The 22411-nt window shown below is 44.3% G+C and overlaps 1 protein-coding gene across 11 annotated transcripts in view; it reads left to right on the forward strand.

The window, feature by feature from the left end:
• The first annotated feature begins 7530 nt into the window (after nt 1-7530).
• The window catches only part of LOC118237336 (formin-binding protein 1-like), a 185430-nt gene continuing 170549 nt past the window's right edge, over nt 7531-22411 (forward strand). For 3 of the 11 annotated variants that reach the window (XM_035435926.1, XM_035435927.1, XM_035435929.1), the window contains exon 1: nt 7550-7888. In XM_035435926.1, coding sequence (XP_035291817.1) covers nt 7856-7888 — 33 coding nt within the window. In that variant the 5' untranslated portion in view covers nt 7550-7855. Of the gene's footprint in view, nt 7889-22411 lie in introns of all 11 variants that reach the window. The other 8 variants (XR_004767148.1, XM_035435933.1, XM_035435937.1 and 5 more) reach the window with 8 other exon arrangements.

The raw sequence follows: 22411 nt of genomic DNA on the forward strand, positions 1-22411 counted from the left end.
AGACAAGTCTTGCAGTGGAGAATATTGGATGAGGCACGAGTGACAAGCGTCTTATTACAGAAGTAGCGGGTCAGCTGCTGCAGTTCACACTTGTATTAGCGCTCCCTCTACTGGATAATTCTAGTAAATAGCAATTACAACGTTCGAATAGACAAGTACAGATAAATAATCAATGTTTTTTTTGTTTATTATACTTATTTAAAAATCGGGACACATCGGCTGCATAACTGCCGATCCCGATGTCGTCAAAAAAGTCAAATAATGGCCGATATATCGGCCAAACTGATATATCGGTCGGGCTCTAATTATTAGTGAGGGTAAAAGCAGGTTAAAGAAACGTGTTCCTAGCTGGGTTTTAACCTAGGACCCTATGTTCCCAAGACTGCAACCTTGCCCACTAGGCCACAGGCAGACTAGCTGTTTAAACTGGAAATGTTTCAGAGTAAAAAGGTATAGGTATTTTGCGTGTGTATGCGAGTTTTTGATTGGGTCGTGTAGGTGAAGATTTGACTGGTGTCGGTAAAATGTCCAATGGGGAGACATTTTGTTTATGGGATAGGTGGCAGGAAAAATAAGAAGAAGAAGAAGAAAGAGAAGAAGGAGAAAACGCAAAATCCCCTTAGTTTGGGGCTTTATTGTGTGGACATGTGAAGTTGTTTATGAAATCTGTCTGCTGAAATGGGGTCAGAATGTACAGAATGTAATGTTTTTAAGGGCTGAGTGTCTGTGGCTGTTGTGGTTATTTCTGTGGGGAACCCTGAAAAGTGCCAAACTCTCGGTGCTGTAGCTATAGGTATGGAGCATGCCCCCACCAAGGCGTAACTTGGCGGGATGGCATATACATCGGGCTGACATCGGCAAGACGTATGTGTGCTATCTGGGAAGTGAGTGCGATGATAAGAAAATTTTCGGTTACGCTGACCTATAAAACGCTATTCCAAAACCAAAATCAGACATGTTATACATCGTTAGAAAGCTTATACTCTCACCTACTGAATAAATGAATTGTCAATCAAGCCAGGCTGTACTAAAAAGGGCGACAATGCCGTAAACAACAGGTGTGGTATTACGCACAGCTATTTTTGAAGGTACCCAGGCGGCGGAAGACCGAGGCAGCAGAGATGGCGACGGGCGCCGACCTGCAGAGCTCGGTGGTGCAACGAGAGAGGGCCCCCAGACAACCAGAGGGAGCCAGTCCTGTTCGACCTACGCGCCCGAGGGAAGCTAGCGTGAGCATGCCAGCCAGCGCTAGCATGCCAGCTAGCATTAGCATGACAACCAGCATGCCAGCTAGCATGCCAGCTAGTACACAGCCGAAGCTAGCCCGGTTCAGTGGAGCAGCGCAGTGGGAGACGTACCTAGCCCAGCTGCAGCTGGCTGCCCGTCACTGCGGCTGGAGCGAGAACCAGATGGCGACGCACCTAGCACTCGCCCTGGAGGGCCCAGCGCTGCAGGTCCTGCTAGACCTCGATGCTGCCGAACAGGGCGATCTTAAGGCGCTGACGACGGCCTTGGCAAGGCGTTTTGGCCAGAGGCGGTCGATGCAGAGCAGCCGGGAGAAGCTCAACAGCCGCCGCTGTGAAGGAAAAGAGAGCTGGGGGACCGTGGCTGCGGACGTGCGGCTCCACGCACGGCAAGGCTACCCGTCCCTCGACTCGGCAGGGCAGGACGAGCTCACGCTGTACGCCTTCCTCCAGACCCTCTCCCCGGAACGGCTGCGCCAGCACGTCATCCTGACCACGCCCTGCTCCCTAGACGACGCTCTCAAGGAAGTAGAGAGGGCGGAGGACGTTCTCTGCTTGGCTCCAGGGCAGACAACCTGGCCCCGCGTCCGCGAAAGCGACTGCTATGAGGAGGAAGAGGAAGAAGTCCGCTGGGTACGCTCACCCCCACAACAGCGGCGACAGCGCCGACCACCAGCACGACGCGGCGGCTGCTATCGCTGCGATGAGCCAGGGCACCTGGCCCGCAACTGCCCAGCACCAGCGCCCAAGCCCCGATCGCCACGGCCGGCGGGAAACGACGCGGGGGTGGCGTTGTGAGGAAACCGCTGCGCCAAGAACCCATCCTCAATCAGGAGCAGCCTGCTGTGCCTGAAACCAGTTCGGTCCCACTCGCGAAAGCAAATATTCCTTTCTGCCTTTGTGAAGGCGGGAACCGAGCAAAGTCCTTCCATTACGAGAGCCAAAAGCAAATTCCAGCCCGCCCTTTTCAGGGCAGGAGAGCAGCCTGCCCTTCTGAGGGCAGAAGAGCAAACCATCCAACAGCGAGTGGGCCGACTGGGGGAGGCGGGCGGGCTATACCTGCATTGTAGGCTGGATGGGCAATCCTGCTGGGCACTGGTCGACACGGGGGCGACCATCTCCCTGGTGCGACCAAGAACGCTCCCCAACACTGCCTGGTCCCCAACAACCACTCAGCTGCAGTCAGTGACGGGGCAGAGGCTCGGCATGCGGGGCAAGAAGATGGTGAGCGTGGAGGTCGGAAACCGAGAGGTGGTGACGCACGAGTTCTGGCTGGCCGACATCAGCGACGCGTGCATAATCGGCCTGGATCTGCTGGTCCACTGGGGTGCCACGGTGGACGTCGCCAACGCCAGGCTCTCCATCGGTGCCACCACCCTCGCCCTCCACGCCACCCCCAAGAGGAAACGCACGTCCAGGAGGACCCGTCGCCGAGCAGCCTCAGCCCACCCTCACCAGCCGCCACCCCAGCTAACCAACACAGAGCGTGGCTCGCCTGCCCCACTGTCACAACCTGCCCCCCCCTCTGTCGAGACGGTGAGTGCTGTCCGCGAGCTGTGGCGACGCAGCTGCAGCGGCCTCAACCCTCACCAATGCCAACAGCTTGAACGCTTGCTGAAGGACAATGCAGACCTCTTCGCTGCCCGCGATGAGGAATGCACGCAGACTGAGCTAGTGCAGCACGCCATTGACACTGGTGACGCTACACCGGTTTGTCTGCGCCCTCACCGGTTGTCACTCGCAAAGTGGTTGGGGGCAGAGGAGAAGGTTAGAGAGATGGCCGCTGCAGGCGTCATTGAGCCCTACAACAGCCCGTGGGTGGCCCCTGCTGTCCTAGTGCAGAAGAAGAACGGAGAGTGGCGTTTTTGCGTGGACTATCGGCGCCTCAACGCCGTAACGCGCAAAGATGCCTACCCTCTCCCCCGCATCGACGAGGTGCTAGACCACATCGCGGGGTCCAGTTGGTTCTGCTCGCTGGACCTCCGGAGTGGCTACTGGCAGGTCAAAATGGCCGAGGATGCTAAGGCTAAAACCGCTTTCACCATCGGGCAAGGGTTGTGGCAGTTCCGCGTGATGCCGTTCGGACTGTGCAATGCCCCTGCTACGTTCGAGCGGCTGATGGAAATGGTGTTGTCGGCCTTCCCCCAAAGCTGCTGTGTAGTGTACCTGGACGACCTCCTAGTACATGCCAGTAGCTTCGAGCACGCCCTCGCTAACCCCCACGACGTGCTCACTGCGATTCGCCGGGCTGGGCTACGGTTGAATCCCCGGAAGTGCCAGCTGCTCCGGAGGGAGACGCCCTTCCTGGGGCACGTTGTGAGTGAGCAAGGAGTAGCCACCGACCCAGCTAAAGTGACTGCTGTGCGGGATTGGCCGACTCCAGCAAATGTAGACGAGCTGCGCAGCTTCCTGGGGTTGGCGAGCTACTATCGGCGGTTCGTGCGGGGTTTCGCCTCCATTGCCAGTCCCCTCCATCGCCTCACCGACAAGTACCTGCCGTTCGTCTGGACCACCGAAGCCTTTGCCCGGCTCAGAACGGCTCTCACGGAGGCCCCCGTACTGGCGTATCCCGACGTGCACCGCCCATTCATCGTCGACACCGACGCCAGTAACGTGGGGGTAGGATCCGTCCTCTCTCAGGAGGACAGCGACGGAGAGAGAGCTATCGCCTACTACAGCGGCGCCCTGAGCCGGGCAGAGCGAAACTACTGCGTGACCCGCCGAGAGCTGCTGGCCGTAGTCAAGGCACTGAGGCACTTCCGACCCTATCTCCAAGGTAGCCACTTCCGCCTCTGCACTGACCACGCTTCGCTCACCTGGCTCCTAAATTTCAAGCACCCAGAGGGCCAAGTCGCACGGTGGCTAGAAGAGTTACAAGAGTGCGATTTCCAGATCGAGCACGGGGCGGGGCGGCACCACACCAACGCTGACGCCTTGTCCCGCCGTCCTTGTGCTGAGCTGGATTGTCAGCACTGCCAGCGACAGGAAGATAAGAGCCAGGTGGAGCTAGCGGTGGCTACCGCTAACATCAGCGAGGCGGGGTGGCTGCCAGTGTCGCAAGAGCAGCTGCGGGAAGGCCAGGAGGCCGACAGCACGCTAAGAAAGGTGAGGGGCTGGCTGGAGGCAGAAACACCGCCGCAATGGGCTGAGGTCTCGGCTGAGGGGCCCGAGCTCAAGACCTACTACGGGCAAAGGAGGAACCTTGAGCTGTGGGACGGGCTGCTATATCGGCGGTGGCAGGCACCCGGGCTTGGAAGCGACCTCCTCCAACTCCTCGTTCCCCGAGCGCTCCGCCCCCAAGTCCTCGGGTTGGTGCATGGCTCGGTGGGGGCAGGCCATTTCGGGAACAGCAAGACCTTGCGACGATTGAGGGGGCGCTTTTACTGGCCTGGATGCCGCCGGGACGTGGAGCTGCACGTCCACTGCTGTGACTCCTGTATGGCATGCAAGGGGCCTACCAAGCACTCCCGTGCCCCTCTGCAACGCTACATGGTGGGGGCCCCGATGGAGCGAGTGGGGGTGGACGTCCTCGGCCCCTTCCCTGTCACGAGGCCGGTAACCGCTACGTTCTGGTGGCTATGGACTACTTTACGAAGTGGCCCGAGGCGTATGCGGTGCCGGACCAAAGTGCTGCAACAACAGCGGGGAAGCTGGTCGAGGAGATGTTTGCCCGTTTCGGGGTCCCCTCCCAACTCCACAGCGACCAGGGGCAAAATTTTGAATCGCGGGTGCTGGCTGAGGTCTGCAGTCGGCTCGGAGCAGCTAAGACCTGCACAACTCCACTCCACCCCCAGAGCGACGGACTGGTTGAACGGTTCAACAAGACCCTGACTGCCAACACCAACGAGATTGGGACCGCAACCTGCCCCTGGTCCTGTGGTCCTACAGAACTACCGTACAGGAGTCCAGCCTCTGCACGCCCGCCGCCCTGATGTTCGGATGGGAGCTCCGGACGCCTGTGGACTTGGTGTTCGGGGCCCCGCCCGAAAACAGGGAACCAGCCCGTACAGAGGCATGCTACTTTCGCCAGCTGCTGGAACAACTGCGAGTGGCACACAACTTCTCTCGCCAGGCCCAGGACACTGCGGGACTGCGACAGAAGCGCGCCTACGACCAGTGCGGCAAGGGGCAGGCTTTCAAGCCAGGTGATAAAGTGTGGGTCCATTGGCCAGTGCGTAAGAAGGGCCTATCCCCTAAGCTGCAGTCGCATTGGCGCAGGCCTGGCGAGATCTTGGAGCGGCTGAGTGAGCTGACGTATCGCATGCGCATGCCAAATCGAGCCAAATCCACCAAGACCGACTCGCACCTTACCAACCACTCGCCACCGAAGACACAGCTGGCGGACAAGAAGGTAGCAGCCCTGTCCCCTCCCCACCACCGGCAGCAGAGGAAACGGCACAGCCTACCATGGGCCGACCCACTCGGAAGCGACGGCTACCAAATTATTTAGTCGACTACGAGGTAAATCGCGTAGAAATTGTGGGTCGTCGGAGACTAGCGACCCTTTAGATGGGGGCTGTGTGGCGATCTTGCCTGTGTATAATTTAAATAATTGTGTTAACTTGTTAGTGGTTAACTTGTCCCGCTCCGCGATCGTGTAAATACTCGTTTGTCATTTTAAATGTGTAGCCTGCTAGGAATCGCTTACGTAGCGCTAGCAGCCCCTCGGGTTTATGATTTGCACCGTCATGTTTCTGTCCTTAGCCACCTAGCCACTACTGCTGTGTTGTATTCCTTGCCTGTCTCCCCTGTTTTGCGTGTGTCTCGCGCTGCTGTTTCCCGCTGTATGCAAACTGTCCAACCTTTGTGTGATGTGACGTTAAGGCTGTGTGATTGGTTTGTCTACGGTGCTTTGGTAGCCAATCACGGCAACCCGGGGTTTCGATAAAAGCAGGCTTCGCCCAGCTATGATGGTCAGTCTACGAATTGCTGTTTGGAAGATATGTCACAAATAAAGCAAAGCTCCCCGGGAGCGATTCGAAAACAGCCAAGCCCGTCTCTGTCTCTGCTTCCTGGCGAAAGCGCCACAATATTCTGAACATTATGAAGTCCAGACCCTCCCCTCACTGATAAAAACTAGACCCGACGGTGTCGGATTACTTATTTTTCTGGTTACGTCACCATGGATGTCTTCTAGCCCCTTGCCATAATGGAGTTTACTAGATGTCGTAACACTTTAGATGTTGAGCTAAAGCTCTTCCGCACCGCAACTAATAAAAAAATCCAAGGCTGCGTCCGAATAGTCAAAAAAATTACGTCCTGTCTTTTCATAACCACTTTTCCTTGACCTCGATGGAAAACGTCATGAGGTTAAGGAAAGATGTGAAGGAGAATTCATAAGGACTTAGGAAATGACAACCGCGGTGCTAAGAGAATCCGACTGCACTTACACTAGGCTACGTAATTATGCGACGGCGGATGTTATTGACGTGGGTCTGCAGTGGTAAAACTACAATGTTCCGAAGATGGACTACTAAAAGCGCATTTTAGAACGCCCCGTGCGTTCTTACCGTGTTGTTTCATGCAGGCTATATAAACATGGACAACCTGGTGAAAAATATTACTTCATTACCAAGGTTGTAACTGAAATAAAAAAGGAATAGGATACCAGTCACAAAAGTGAAACAAAATGGTTGTCACATTGAGAATGGTTGCTCACGCTCACCCTCCTGTCCACTCATATTTATCGACATGAATCCCAATTAGTATGATTGTATGAAAATAATTCATTAAATTTAATGCAAGATAGACATAACATGTTAGGCCTACAAATTTACTACTGTACATATCATCATTCATAAGTTTCAAACATTGAATTAAAAACATAATCTGGCTAAAAACGTCTGATATCCCTTTTTCTTGAAAGACAGACTTCTGTATTATGGTTAATATGCTGATTATGATCTGATTATAAGCCTATGCATATAATAGCTTAAGAACCACGACACAACTCAGTCATGTTGATCGTTTGTTTTCGTGAACGGCCGATGGTGCTTCGCTTTAAATGTTGCTGCCGTAAGGAATTGTGGGACGGCATTATCTCCTTTCCTTTCGTAAAGGACGGTCCAGCTATGCTAAAGGAGATAAGATAGGAAGCAATGAAGCACCTTTCCTTAGCATTTAGAGAATTCGAACAGCTTCGCTGCTTGGACCCTTAATTATATATAATAATAATAATAATAATAATAATAATAATCCTAACAGATACAATAGGGTTCCACCAGCTTCGCTGCTTCGACCCCTAAATATAAAGTATGATTGTTTAACTTTATATCCTGCGGAGGGCAGTAATACGCCTAGTAGCGTCTACACTGGCAAAATCCGACAGGAAGAAGAAGAAGAATTACGGAGACTCACGGCTTCCTTAAAGCCCTCGTGGTGCGGGGCGCCGTTGTGCAGCTGTTAGTGAGGAGGCGTGTGCACGCGCTCAGTGGTAATAATGGTCATTTTATATAATGGAGGAGTGAAAGTATGAATCAGTCTTTTCTACCTATAACAGCCACGGCATTGCACGGCGGATTACATATAGTACATTATTAATTTATGCGATACATCGTGAAGTAAAGGGTTAAATCGCGTGGGTATTTTATCGTCTCGCCACGAGAAACTGCATGGAAACGATGAGCTGGGGTGCAGAGCTTTGGGTAAGATTGCTGGCGAGCAGGTCATGTAGCCTTCAGCTATCGTATTTCAATAGCTAATTTAGCATTGCTAGATAGATATTCTGGTGCACGATAGATAACTATAACCAGTGTCGGGATGTGGTTGATCAATGTCTGTTAGCGCATGCAGCACACAAAACAAAATACTAATAGCCAATATGTATGTGGGTCGTCAGCTGGTCAAGTCATTGTATAACGGTAGCGTTAGCTTGTTTCCCCGTTCATGAAATAATTTAGCTTGTTTGCTAGCTGGATAAGTATACAAACATTTTTTAAAATTTATTTAGCATATGGGCTACGGCAATGATTTCTTGCCACATTACATTTAATGACACAGTTCTGTACACTACGTTAAAGTGGATGTTGGCGAGTTAGTGAGACAGACAATATAAATGCTCCTGTTAGCCTATATTTAAGTAAGTGGCTAGGTAGCGTGCTGATATTGTATCAGTGCATTTTCCCTGGTATCATAAAAAACCCACCCCTATTCTAAGCGTTACTTAGTTTTATTATCATTCACATAAGAATAATGTCGATGCGTTCAGATTCTGGTAATGTCAGTTGCTGGATGGCTCAGAAAATAATTTCAGACTAAATAACTACGTTGCTACGTTTCTGATTTGTGTACCACAATGGTAGTCAGACAGTAGCCTACATTATGTTGCGTACATCTGTGCTTGTGCATGCATTTGTATGTGCAATTGCAGAGGTGTGGCGGACCAGCGACCTTCCTGACATGTGTTGTACAAGTGTATGACGTGAGGGTTTTTATTCCGGCAGTTCAAAGTTTGCATATTAAATTGTGTTTGTGTAATATTGTTGAGTCAAAACCCCAAACCTCTTTCCACCCTTACATACACACCACCCACCCACACACGCACACGCATATGGATATACGGACACACACACACACACGTGTTCACAATCAGCTCATAATAAGGGAGACTGTCTTTTGCTGTGTATTTCTCCTATATTTGTGTGCAGCATAGATTTATGTGCTGATCGCTAGATGTGTCCTATAATCAGGGGTTAAATTGAGGGTGAACGTGGGTGGACGGCGTCAAAATTATTTATTTATTTACCAAAGGTGGGTGACCTTTGGAGGAACAGTCGTTGACAGGCACAGAAAGAAAAATATTGTTGATTTTATTGATTGTTTGGAAGCGGACGCGGTAGGTAATTTCATTAACATGTAATTTCATCTGTGCAACATTTTAAAGAGAGATGAATGAACAGCCCCCACGAACACCGGCTATTATTAACGGCAACTTTGATTGCTTGAGCAAAATCATCAGGTTGCTGGTCAGCAGCTCAGCTAGGATTGAGTATTTCCCGCATAGCCTACATAACGTTTTATTCAACGGCGACTGGTGAGCTGAAAATCGGTGGGGCGCAAAACTTTCCTTTAAACTAATCATTGACCTCAACCTGTTTTCATTAGTAATTTTCTTTTATTATCAAGCCTGCCAACAATCAGACTAATCAAATGGCAAGTAGTCTAACACACAGCGTCTTCATACCGTGTTAGGGGGATTCAATTTATCCGTTAAAAATCCGTTTTAATCACCAAGTAGTCTGTACTTTACAAACAAGATACACCAGTCTGTTATCTACCGTGTCAGCTTTCAGAATAACCAGCAAAAACAAAACCTGCACTTCAGTTTTGTTTACAGTCTACGCATTGCAGATATTTGCCATGAATACGAGTGCGGAGAAAGAAGTGCATGTATCCACAAATAATGTTGGTTAAGAATGTGCACAATTTTGTACTGCAAATGAAAATAAATGAAGGCAATAAGGCCTAGGCTACTCAATAAAACTGCCTATTTGGGGAGAGCTGGCTATATATGAGTGGCTATATAAGTATTGAGTAGCCTATTTTGTGGATTAACCCCTTTGCGCAAGCCCCCTAGTGGTCGGCACGCAGGCGTGCCCAGATTACTGAACTCAGGCATTCAGTGCTACTGCAACCAAAGTACGACTTAAAAACAGAAACACGTTTTAGTTTCATAAGTAGGCGATACACTATAACTATGCCAAATACGGAGTTTCGCAGCACCACCATTGTGGCTCTGGTCATTCATTTAACACGCCCCCCCTCCCTGCAGTCTCATCTACAACTACACCCCCACCCATGACATAATGGACAATATTGTTTATCTTGGCATTCATAAAAATATTCTTTCACCACTAAAAAATCGTATTCTGTCATAGCAACAAGATAAACCTGACAATAGCCCAAAGGTATGCCAATACAGCAGTGAAAACGCTGCTCAATGAGCTACGAAATAAAAGAAAAAGTTTTTAAAAATGATACCATGTCATTCTACAGTCAATATCTGGGACTAAATATTGAATAAATATACAACCTTACTGTTGGTTTTACACATACAGATGTCCCTTTTGAGACTGAGTGGTCATATATTGTCTTGGACAATCCATTTGTGAAATATACGCGCATTTGTCATGCCTGGGTATCGTCCAAAATAGCTGTGCGTAATACCACACCTGTTGTTTACGGCATTGTCGCCCTTCTTAGTAGTCTGGCTTGATTGACAATTCATTTATTCAGTAGGTGAGAGTATAAGCTTTCTAACGATGCATAACATGTCTAATTTTGCTTTTGGAATAGCGTTTTATAGGTCAGCATAACCAAAAATTTTCTTGTCATTGCATTAAATTACGCATTCACTCTGTGGTAGCAGTAAAACAAGGACGCTGCTAATGAAACGTTGTCAACTATTGTTCATAATTTCTTGGAAAATACTATTATTATTGAGGGCTTCTGAGCATAGCCAAGCCATATGTTTGCTGACAGACCTAGCTGACATCATTTATGAGCCCATCATAAGGGGCTCATTAATATGCTTTATAATGGACAAAAAGCATTTTATTCATTTTTGGAGAGATTTTGGATATGTTTCTGGATGCCTAGATATTTTAGACCACTGTACTGATGGAAAGCTTGTAATTTCCACTTGAAAATGATGCAACAGTGAGTTTCTTGAGACAAAACAGTTGATTTGCAGTGAATATGTGGTGATTTACAGCAATGCATAGTTTAGACATTTTGGGTAGATTTGGAGACGCTGGGTACACTGCTTAGTTTTTGCTTCATACATTGCTTTTTTTATTATTCAGTCATTTAAATGTATTTTAAAACGTATTTTTCTAAGCCTAAATTTCCCACTATAAAAGTTCACCCGAACTGTCTTGGCGTGGTAATGAGAACTGTCAGTTAGCTATGATTGACAGATTGTGCCCCGTTACCATAGCTACCTCCATGATATAAGCTCATCTTCGGAGACTGAGTTTTCACAAGCTAGCTAACTTAGTATATCAAGTATCGACAGCTAAGGACGTTGACTTATATCCAATAATAATTTTTGCTAGCTAGCTAGCCAGCCAAGTTGAGATAAAACCACAACTATAACGTCCTTATGAAAGCAAACTAGCTAGCTAACGTTATTGATAACATTACATTATGAAAGCAAACTGCATAGCTAGCTAACGTTGGCTAGCTAGCTATAAATTAATATAACCAACCAGAGATAGTCTAATAGTCCTTAAAAGGCACTCTAATAAGTGAACCTAACATTAGTCAAATATTTGCATTGTCTTGCCTGTAAGCCAGCGGCACAAACTATGGGTCACGAGTTATCCATTTAGAATGAGCTATCACAGCAATCTGACTGACTGTAGCAAAATGTAGTTTTAGAATGTCACCAGCAGTGTATTCGCGTGAGCTCGACAATACATTTCTCTCAGAAAAGGTAGTTTGTCGCCTTTTTTTTTTAGTTCATTACAGTGGTGATAGAAGTGACAATAATTACGTGGTGCTGTGCTGTTAGCCTTTACTGATCACCGTATAAGGTTAATGTGAAGTAGCTAGCACAATCGGACAGCACTAACCCATAAAAATGTACTTTGAATGATACTTGCTCAATCGAAAGGTAGCCTAAATCTGAAAAACATTTGATTATAGTCAGCGGCACACCCTCAATAAATGGCACAAGTCCCAGTAGAAGATTGAATTAAACCTTTTAAAGTTATATATTTTCTGAAACGTTATCGATTCCGCTTGGCCACAGTGAGTGAAACTAGGCGATCTGAGCATATGGTTTTTATGTAAATTACGTCAGAAGGATTCAGCCTTGGTGTTTGCTACCTAAACTTCACAGCAGACTTGTAGCAGGATGGTGTCTCCAGTCAGATTTCTTTACGGGGCGTGGAAAGGGGAGTGGTTACTGTACTTGTGACGCACTAAGTTGATAACATTCTCAACCGGCTGAAAATAGGACGATAAATTTAAAACGCATATTTCTCCAAAAATAAAGAACGGACATATTTCATACTTTACTCATCGTGTTTCTTCAATGCCTCTTGTGCAAATAGCACATAAAATCGAGAAAGTGTGAAAACCACCATGTTACTCCTTGAAAACATTGATTTCCTTAATTACAATTATGTGCACAATACATTAAAGATACAACTATTTTGAGCTGAGTCATTCATTAGTTTGTACCTGTTTTCACCCACCTCTCACCGGATCTCAGGGTCCACCCACCTCCCAAATCCCAATTTAACCCCTGCCTATAATGCATGGATTTAACATAGACCTAACAACAGCAGTTACTAATGTGCGGTACTGATGACTAATACCAATAATATTGTGAACTCATAAAATACAATAGATAAATAAACAAATGATCAAATCAGATAAATATGAAAGGGGAAAAAGTGAAAATGAAAAAATCAAAGGTTATATCTCTTCTGAGTATGTGGTAGTCTTGCATAATTGTTAGGCAACTATGCAGTTGTAGGTTTGATTCCCAGGTGGGGCACTGCTGTTGTATCTTTGAGCAAGGCACTTAACCTGAATTGCTTCAGTAGTGAAATGTAGGCCTATGTGAAAAGAATGTAATGATATGGTGTTCCTAACATGCATGGATAGTCTCCCCTCTTTAAACTGCAGTGTATTCACAACTCCGGTTGTACAGAGTGAAACCTTTGTGTTGTACAGGGCAAAACTGGTCTGCAGTACAGATTGAAACTGTTCTGCTGTACAAAGCAAAATTGGTCTGTTTGACAACTGAAAAAGGGGGACTCTCCATGTAGCTACACTACAATTTTTGCTTAAATAGCCTACACCTTTATGCATTTATATAAAACAATTATTATTTGTATTTGTGGTGGTGGTTTTGTAGACAGCTCTGAGTTCTACTGACCATTGAGTAGATTTATTATAATTATTGTTAAGGAGTACTGAGAGAGCTCTGAGCTCTACTGACCTAGGATTTAAGCATCCTCCCTGAAACTACATTACATTACATTACAGGCATTTAGCAGATGCTCTTATCCAGAACGTCTTACACAACTACCACAGGGATTTGATTTGAGTGGTCTATAGAACAAGGTGGTAAAGGTAAAGGTGGACATTAATTTCACACTGCTAGTTGGAAATATCCCCCCCCCCCCTCACAAAGTGTACTGCTCTAGCACATTATAGTGGATAAGATCAAAGTGGAGCACATGAATACAAAGTTTAGCCGATGTTGTGGTATTCTTGGCCTGATAATTGTTAAATATGTTTGAATATAAATTACAATACATTTTCTCAGTGAACCGTGTGTGTTTGTTTATGTATTTGTAGGGCAGAGGTCAATGATGACATTGCAAATAACTATAGCTTTGTTAATGCATCAGCTAGTTCTTTCACCTTCATTCACTTGGAAAGTATGGGTGTCGTGGGTTTTAGCCTGGAGATTGTGATGTCAAGTAGAATCCTCTTCATTTCCAGAGTATTATCCACAGCAGACTGATGAAATCCCCATGCACAAACACACCTGTCACTCCCAGGAAACTGTAACCCCACAACATGCACAGTCTCGCCTCACAGCTGTAGAGTTGAGACACTTCTATAGAATATAAAGGATGCAACAATCAATTCTGTTTCCATGGGCTTTTTACAGACAATCTCTCCTGTCTCAGGTGCTGAGGAGAACAACTAAGCTAAAACTAACATTACCTCTTCTTGATCCGGAAACTAATCCTGCCCCTCGCCCCCCGCCCCTTTCGTGTTGTAAGCCCATCTGTTTGGGTCAAGATTTTCTGTTCACTGCCAATTAGATCCTGCAGTTCCCTGCTGCCACCTCCCAGTAGGCTACAGGCAGAAAGTCCATTGCTCCTGTTAACCCCTTTGTGCAGATTCTAAATCTGGCCAATGCTTGCCCATTTAGGAGTTGTTCTATTTAAGTCTTTTTATAACTTGGTGAGCATCACAGAGACTTGAAAAATGGTTCAAGTGAAGCCAGACACTTGTACCACACGGGGTAATATGTAACGCAGACTTATTAGGAAGATTCATTGAGCTTGAACGACACATTTTAGGTTAAACATGCTGAATTACTATCTTTTTGTCTCCAACGAACATCAGGAGAATTCAATAAATATTTTGGGAGATATTGCCAAAAAGTCTGTTTTGGCTACATGCAATTGCATTTTTTTTATCGGAAGTGTTTATTGGCTACAGTATTGTGTGTATGTGAAGGAATCTAAATGTATGTAGGCTAATTGTAAACAGTCTTTTAGTGACTAACACATCTCATAGTTTTGATATAGCATGCTGTAATGTCGTTTGGACATCTATAGAAATAACCGACATGAATCCGTCGGGTTCTCTTAGTGTCGCGAGTTTATTAACGTTCTCCATAAACCATCTGGAGTCCGCTCTAATGCCAACTTCTGGTAGCGCAGCCTGACATGTGCAGTAGACTACTGAATATATGAATTCCTATTCATTACACATGCTAGAATGCTGGGATTGCTAGCCAGGCAGAAGTGCAGACACCCCCCTGCGGCATTGTTAATTTGTTGTCATTAGACTATTAATTAACCAATTGATTGGATTTATTTAACTCAGATCAGATCTTTGTACATATATTTAACTCAACCTTACCTTTATGCTGTGTGGTGACGTGACATCGACTGATACAGCTTTCTGGATCAAACAGACATTAGACGGGAACCGAAGAATAATGTACAGTCTTGTAATAGATTTTCACTGATACACAGTTGAGGCCAAAAGTTTACATACACCTATGCTAAAGACATTCAAATTCAATTTTTCACAACTCCACACATTTCATGTTACTATACATTTTCTGTGTTAATTCAGTTAGGGTATCTACTTTATTTCCATAAAAGGTCATTTCAAAATAATAGCTTAAGTGACAGATTTATTTCAGCTTTTATGTACTATATCAGATTTTCAGTGGGTCAAAAGTTTACATACACTTTGGTAGTATTTGGTGGCATTGCCTTTTAATTGCTTAACTTGAATCAAATGCTTGGGATAGCCTTCCACAAGCTTATCACAATACTTTGCCAGTGCTTTCCCATTCCTCCTGACAGAACTGGTGTAACTCCATTAGGTTTGTGGGCCTCCTTGCTTGGACATGCTTTTTCAGTTCAGTCCACAAATGGTTTTTTATGGGATTCAGGTCAGGGCTTTGTGATGGCCACTTCAGTACTTTCACTTTGTTGTCTTTAAGCTGTTTTGTTACAACTTTAGAGGTATGCTTAGGATAATTGTCCTGCTGGAAGACCCAGTTGCATCAAAGTTTTAACCTTCTAGCTGATGTCTTGAGGTGTTGCTTCAGTATTTCTAGATAATCCTCCTTCCTCATGATCCCATCTATTTTCCGAAGTGCACCAGTCCCTTTTCCTGCAAAACACCCCCACAACATGATGCTGACACCCCCATGCTTTACAGCTGTGACGGTGTTCTTCGGATTAAAAGCCTAACCCTTTTTTCTCCATACATAGCACTGATCATTATGGCCAAACAGTTAAATTGAGTTAATTCAAAGGCAGAGAGAAGTGAGGATGAAGAATGCCACTGATTCGGCCTCTGATTACTGAGTGATAGCAGACACTACCTGATTTAATTTACCCAGCTGTATGTTTAATGTTACTGTCATGTCAGTTCACCTCATCTGTTGTGATGGACCTTAATCTTGAAGTAAACTTTCACAACAAAGGACTTTACCTTCTTAGTAATACAATTTTATATATGTATATATATATATATATATATATATATATATATATATATATATATAATTTAGGTTACAGGTCAAATTAGGGATGATAATTTTTTAAGTAATTTCCTTGATCGATTTCTGTTACCATTAATGAACAGTCATTGATTAATTGTTAACAATACATATAGGCTATATGTTATGACTAAGACTGGGTGTTTGTTATGGAAACTAATGGCTGAAATTGCAGATAAGTCATGGAATAGTTGTTGAAAACCACGAAAAAATGAAACAAATGTGGAAGAAATTAGGGAGTTTAAAAAAATGTTTATTTATCCTATTGAATGAATTGATCTCATGCACACAAGTGGGAAACGATTGAAATGTGACCGGTGCTGGTGTTTTGGTCCAAGTAGAGCAAGGTCATTTTTTAGTTTTTTACAGATTATAAAAGTGCAGATTGTAGTCTTTCAAATGATGTGTCATACATTGAAATCTGAAAATAGTTGAAGATATGCTTATTTTAATGTTGGTACTCCTTGAAAGATCTTGAAATTTTCACACTTCTCACAGGGAGGGAGATAATGGGTGGGAACAATAGCTGGTTAACTCCACCTCCAACCACTCCCCCACTAGAGTACCTGTCATTATCTGTCAGTGGGGTACCCTCAGGAAACAAACTTGCAGGGCTGACATGTTTAAATTGCTAAATGTACATTAAAATAAACTTTAATCGCAAATGTAAGCACCTTAAAATGTGAAAATGTACGTCTTATATCTAAGGCTTTTAAGCCAAATGTATTAAGCCAAAATGTGTATTAAGTTTTTAAGCCAATAGACACAGTCAGCAAAAATCTTGCACAATTGTGATGTGATTAATGACAGACAAAGGATATAAATTCTTTGTAATTTATTTAAAAAATAACACCATTAACAGATGTGCTTTTCAAAGAGAATAAAACATTTATTTACAAGAGAATGAAACAGCTGGGGCAATACAGTTGAAGTGAATCTAAAATCGGACAGTATTGTTCTGAGGTACTGCACCATTCTCCATGTAGGATTGGAGTATGGACTGGAGAAGATTTTTGCTGATCCTGAAACAATAACAAAAAACAATGGTCTCAGACTGTGGTCCAACTAACTGTGCTAGCTAGCCAACAACCTAGCTGGCTAACAAAGAAGGCTGGCTAACAAAGGCATGGCTCTAACAAAAACAGTCATGTCGATTCTCTGCATGTGTAGCAAAACAAAAAAAAACAATGGTCTCAGACTGTGGTCCAACTAACTGTGTTAGCTAGCCAACAAGCTAGCTGGTTAACAAAGGCATACAAAGGCATGACTGTACCAAAAACAGTCATGTCGATTCTCTGTATGTTAAGCAAAACAAAAAAACATGGTCTCAGACTGTGGTTCAGCTAGCTAACACTTGCTAACTGACAGTGCTAGCTAGCTAATGCTAGCTAGCCAGCCACCTAGCTGGCTAACAAAGGCATGGCTGTGTAACAAGAACAGCCATGTCGATCTCTGCAAGTTTAGCAAAACAAAAAAACAATGGTCTCAGACTGTGGTCCAACTAACTGCGCTAGCTAGCCAACAACCTAGTTGGCTAACAAAGGCATGGCTGTAACAAAAACAGCCATGTCGATTCTCTGAATGTTTAGCAAAACAAAAAACAAAAACAAAAAAAGAATGGTCTCAGACTGTAGTCCAACTAACTGCCCTAGCTAGCTAATGCTAGCTAGCCAACCACCTAGCTGGCTAACAAAGGCATGGCTGTGTAACAAGAACAGCCATGTCGATTCTCTGCTGTGGTCTCAGGCTGTGGTCCAACTAAATGCGCTAGCTAGCCAACAACCTAACTGGCTAACAAAGGCATAGCTGTATCAAAAACAGCCATGTCGATTCTCTGCATGTTTAGCACATAACAACATGAACATGCTTGCCTACATATAGCTAGATGGTCACACAGTCCCTAAACAGGACAGACAGGTAGATTATCAGACTTACCCAAGTACAAAACAGAATGTTTCACGGCAGACAACGGTGTTGTGAATCGTGTACGTCGTTCTGATGCTTTCGTTTGGTAGGCACTTTCTTCGTCGATTGAGTCATTTCTGAATCATTAATGGAAGTCAGTATAGTTCCAAAAACAAGCATGCCCTTGTTGTCTGCTGACAATGAGGCTGTGGTCAGTCTGGATTTGTAGACCAATTCTGTAGACAGTTTTTGGCTACACGAGACAGCCGGTTGTTTCGTATTCTCTTTTCGCCTCTGCTGGCACTTGCAATAAAAGTTATGTATTTTGTCCATGTCCTTTGTAAAATCGGTGTCCCCTGTTACCGCATCAACTGATCTTAAAACCATTTCAATGTCAACAGTCACAGAGCCATAGCCAATGTCCTCTTCATCGCCAGAACACAAACGCGGCTTGATTTATGGGAGGCGGCTTGACCGAAACTAAGTGACAATAGCCAACGAAACCAAACATGCTAATCAAACTGCACCCCCGTCACGCCCCCAAAACCCCACTGTTAGAATCACTAAAACAAGCCGACTTTGCTGACAAATTATGAGTATTTAGCGATCCTAAAAATGTTGTTTATTATATTGAGTGACTTCTTCAGCACTTTAACTTTCATAATGTGGAAAAAAAGGAAAACAGTAAAAAAAAAAAAAAAAAAAAAAAAACATTTTTTGCCTCCTAGCGTGATTTCATGATTTGCGACTTGCGGACCTTTCCTCCAGCACCCGTCACAAATAACATGCGCCGTTGTAGCAACCGTAACAAATGCTTGAAATTTCAAATGATCAACAGACAGTAACTGGCTACTAGGAACAAATCGCCTATGTGTATAATACATTGATAGAGTACCGTGAAAAAGTATTCGCCCCCTTCCTGATTTCCTTTATTATTGCATATTTATCACACTGAATGGTTTCACATATCTAGACAAACTGTAATATTAGGCAAAGGGAAGCTGCGTAAACACAAAATGCATATCTTAAATGATCACTTATTTAATGAACAAAGTTATCAAACACCCATATCACCCATGTGAAAGATAATTGCCCTCTTAGCTATGCAATTAACAAAGTTTAATTGATAATTAGATTCAGCTGATCGAACACAGCCAGGCATGATTGCAGCTAGCCCTGTTGAATGTAAACTTCATTTGTATTGAAGCTTACCATCAGAATGAAGTAGTTGCCACAAGGTTCTACCAGCACTAGATCAACAGAATTCCAGAAGAGATGAGAAAAAAGTTGTTCAAATATATCAGTCTGGTGGAAAGGGTTACAAAACCATTTTCAGACTCTGAGCAAAGTTTCTCCAAGGGTGTAGCTTATGGTTTCTCAACGGGGGCGTTCTGAGATTGGAAGGGGGCGCTGAGGCACAGTGGATGAGAGGGGGGCGTTGTGGCCATTACGGGGGGAGTTTGCCCAATATTAATGTTAAAAGAGCATATTGCAGGTTGGAGACCCCAGTGAATCAATGTGTAGAAAAATGATGTAGGAACTAGATTTTCATAAAAAATACATTTATATATACACTACACTACAGTGACTTCTGGAGTCGTTTTTGTGAGAGAATTTTACTTCCGCATCTAAAAACGCTAAACCGGAAGTGACGTAACAGAAGGGAGAGTGGTCAAGTTGAACAATAAAGAAGAACAATAAAGAAGAATGGATCTCAACGCTAATTTCGGACACTGAAGAAGTTGCAAATGTTTATGCAAATGCATATGAAGGACCACAGCCTTATAATTATGAGCCTGCTAGGCGTCCAAGAGACCAGGAACAGACCAGGGTTAGAAGGAATAACGGTCAGAGGAGAGAAATTGAGTTGTGGTGTGAGGAGAACCAGTGGAGAACTGGGCAGGTGTCTTGGTGAGTCAGCGTTAGCTTATAGATATATCCACATTATATAATACCACTAACCTGTTTAAAGACACTCAATTTTAAAAATAACGTATCCGAAATATTTTGAGCAGTAATACTTGCATAGCAATGATGAAATCTTATGTTTTCGTTAGATAGAGACAGTAAATCAATGATACAGTATCCGCTTCTGTCTTCCTCCAGAAAACGTCGGCTAGGTCTATCAGCAAACAAATGGCTTAGCTTTGCTCAGAAGTCCTCAATAATAATAGTATTTTCCAAGAAATTACGAAAAATTTTGTGTGCAGAGATGTCATTATCTGTGTCTGTATCTGTATTCGGATAGAAGACTGGAAGTGGGCGTGGTTTATACTGGAAGTCACGTTAAATCGGGCAAATGTTGTATAACCTATTCATTGGCAATTCAATTGTCGTGCCTTCGAAGGATCAAATTAATTTAATATTGGCATATAATTAATTATGAAATATATTTCCACATTCTCATACTGTACTATTCATCTTGTTGAAGGGAATAATTTTAAATTTCAATGATGCTGCGTTCACGTTTCTTGATGTGTTCGCGTTACTGCAGTTCGCTAGGGAAACGTGAATTATTACTTTTCAACAGTAATTACATACCAGTAATAGCCTACACTAACTTTTTTTTGCTTGTTTTAGTTTTATTTATTTATTTTTTTCCCCTATTGAACTAAGTTTGGATAGACTGCAAACCATCTGATGTCCTCATATTTTCCCTTGATGGCAACTGTTACCATGAATGGATTTAGTGTTCATTGTAGCCAAGACCTATGGCTGATACATACAGCATGTTACATCTTAAACGGATGAATATTGACTGAAATACAAGGTAAAACGTTGTTTTTTTCAGTATTTCGACTGGGTTTGGAGGAAATTAACACATACAGCTAAAAACTACAGGCTCTAAGCTTCATTTTGGTTTATAGGTTGTGGGAGTTTGAAATAAATCCAGCTGGCACCCCAGGCTTGTGTCTCGCTAGCTCCCGCACCTCCTCCTCAATGCGAGAGTTTCCCTGAGTGATAGCCGGGAATGGTCAGATCTCAGCCCGCTGCTTGTTGTGCGCTGACTCGGTGGAAACGACTACAGAATATAGCGATCACTTTTCAATAACGTGTAGTAAATAAAATTCTGTTAACTTAGCGTGGAAATCGAACAAACTAACGTCTGCTAGCTTTTGTTTAATGCGATATCGGTGTAATAATGAGGTGCATTGTACCCGGTTGTTACAATGCCCCCGTTAAACTTGCCTTGAAAGCACATTTTCATAGTTGTCCACGCGATGCAACTTTGTGCCAGACATGGCTGGATGTAATCAGACACCCCAACATAACAGCCAAAGAAGTTCACAAACGAGGACTAAGGGTATGCAGTGACTACTTTGAAGGCACCGACTACCAAGGTGACTGTCTGAAGCCTGGAGCTGTACCCACCATTTTCCCATCGTTGGTCGAACCGTTCGAGGTAGGTGTACTATGCGGGCTGGCTAACGCTATCGCGTCTGTCTGTGATACATAGGAGGTCTACCACCAGTTGCCGTTTGTCCAGGGAATAGCCTGTGTTCCTCAATCTCGGTCCGCTCCTGACTCAACAATCCCATGATCAAAAACAAAATCTTCATCCTCAGACATTTTCGGTTTCGCTAGCTAGTAGTCATACAACACTATTTCTACCATAGACATATATATGTATATGATTTCTACGACTGACCTAATGTTACTGTACCCCCACATCAATGATATGCATCCTCGAGTTCGACACTAAACTGCCTGGGTCTACTTCCTGCATTTGTAAAGGAAAACAACAAAACAGCGTAAAATATTAACATAATGAAATAGCTAATTGAAAAATGAAGGGCGACACATTCATTAGAATGACAATTTCAGTCATGAGAAGCAGAAGTGTTATAAAGTGTAATTCCCCTGTAAGACCACGCCTGGAGCTGGAACACTAGAGGAAAAGTTCTTAAAACTTTAAAAGCAGACATCATTTTCTTACAGGAGACTCGTATTAAACAGATTGCAAGCACCAAATTATTATGCATAAGTTGGGCTTCACATATTTTTCAATCAAACTTTGGGGCTAAGGGTAGAGGGGTAGCAATAATAATACGCAAAAATGTACCCTTTGATAACAGGTGCACTATTTCAGATCCCAATGGGAGATACCTCATTGTGTCGGGTGTGATGGACAGTATACCAGTCACATTAATAAACTTGTATGGTCCAAACTTTGAGGACCCATTGTTTTACCAGATGCTCATAAATTAAATCCCTTATAATGAAAATACTAATATCATAATGGGAGGAGATTTCAATTTCGTGCTAGTTCCCATTTTAGATAAACAATCCTGCTCTACAGTTGTTAGTAAATCCAGCACTGTATTGATTAACGCCATGACTAGTTTGAATCTAGTGGACATTTGGAGGCTGTTAAATCCCTTGGGTAGAGATTACTCTTTTTATTCCCCGGTTCATAAATTGTATTCTAGGATTGATTTTTTTCATTTTGGACTCTAAATTGATACCCAATGTAGTGTCATGT

Source organism: Anguilla anguilla, chromosome 10 (genome assembly GCF_013347855.1).
Source record: "Anguilla anguilla isolate fAngAng1 chromosome 10, fAngAng1.pri, whole genome shotgun sequence".
Lineage (NCBI taxonomy): Eukaryota > Metazoa > Chordata > Actinopteri > Anguilliformes > Anguillidae > Anguilla > Anguilla anguilla.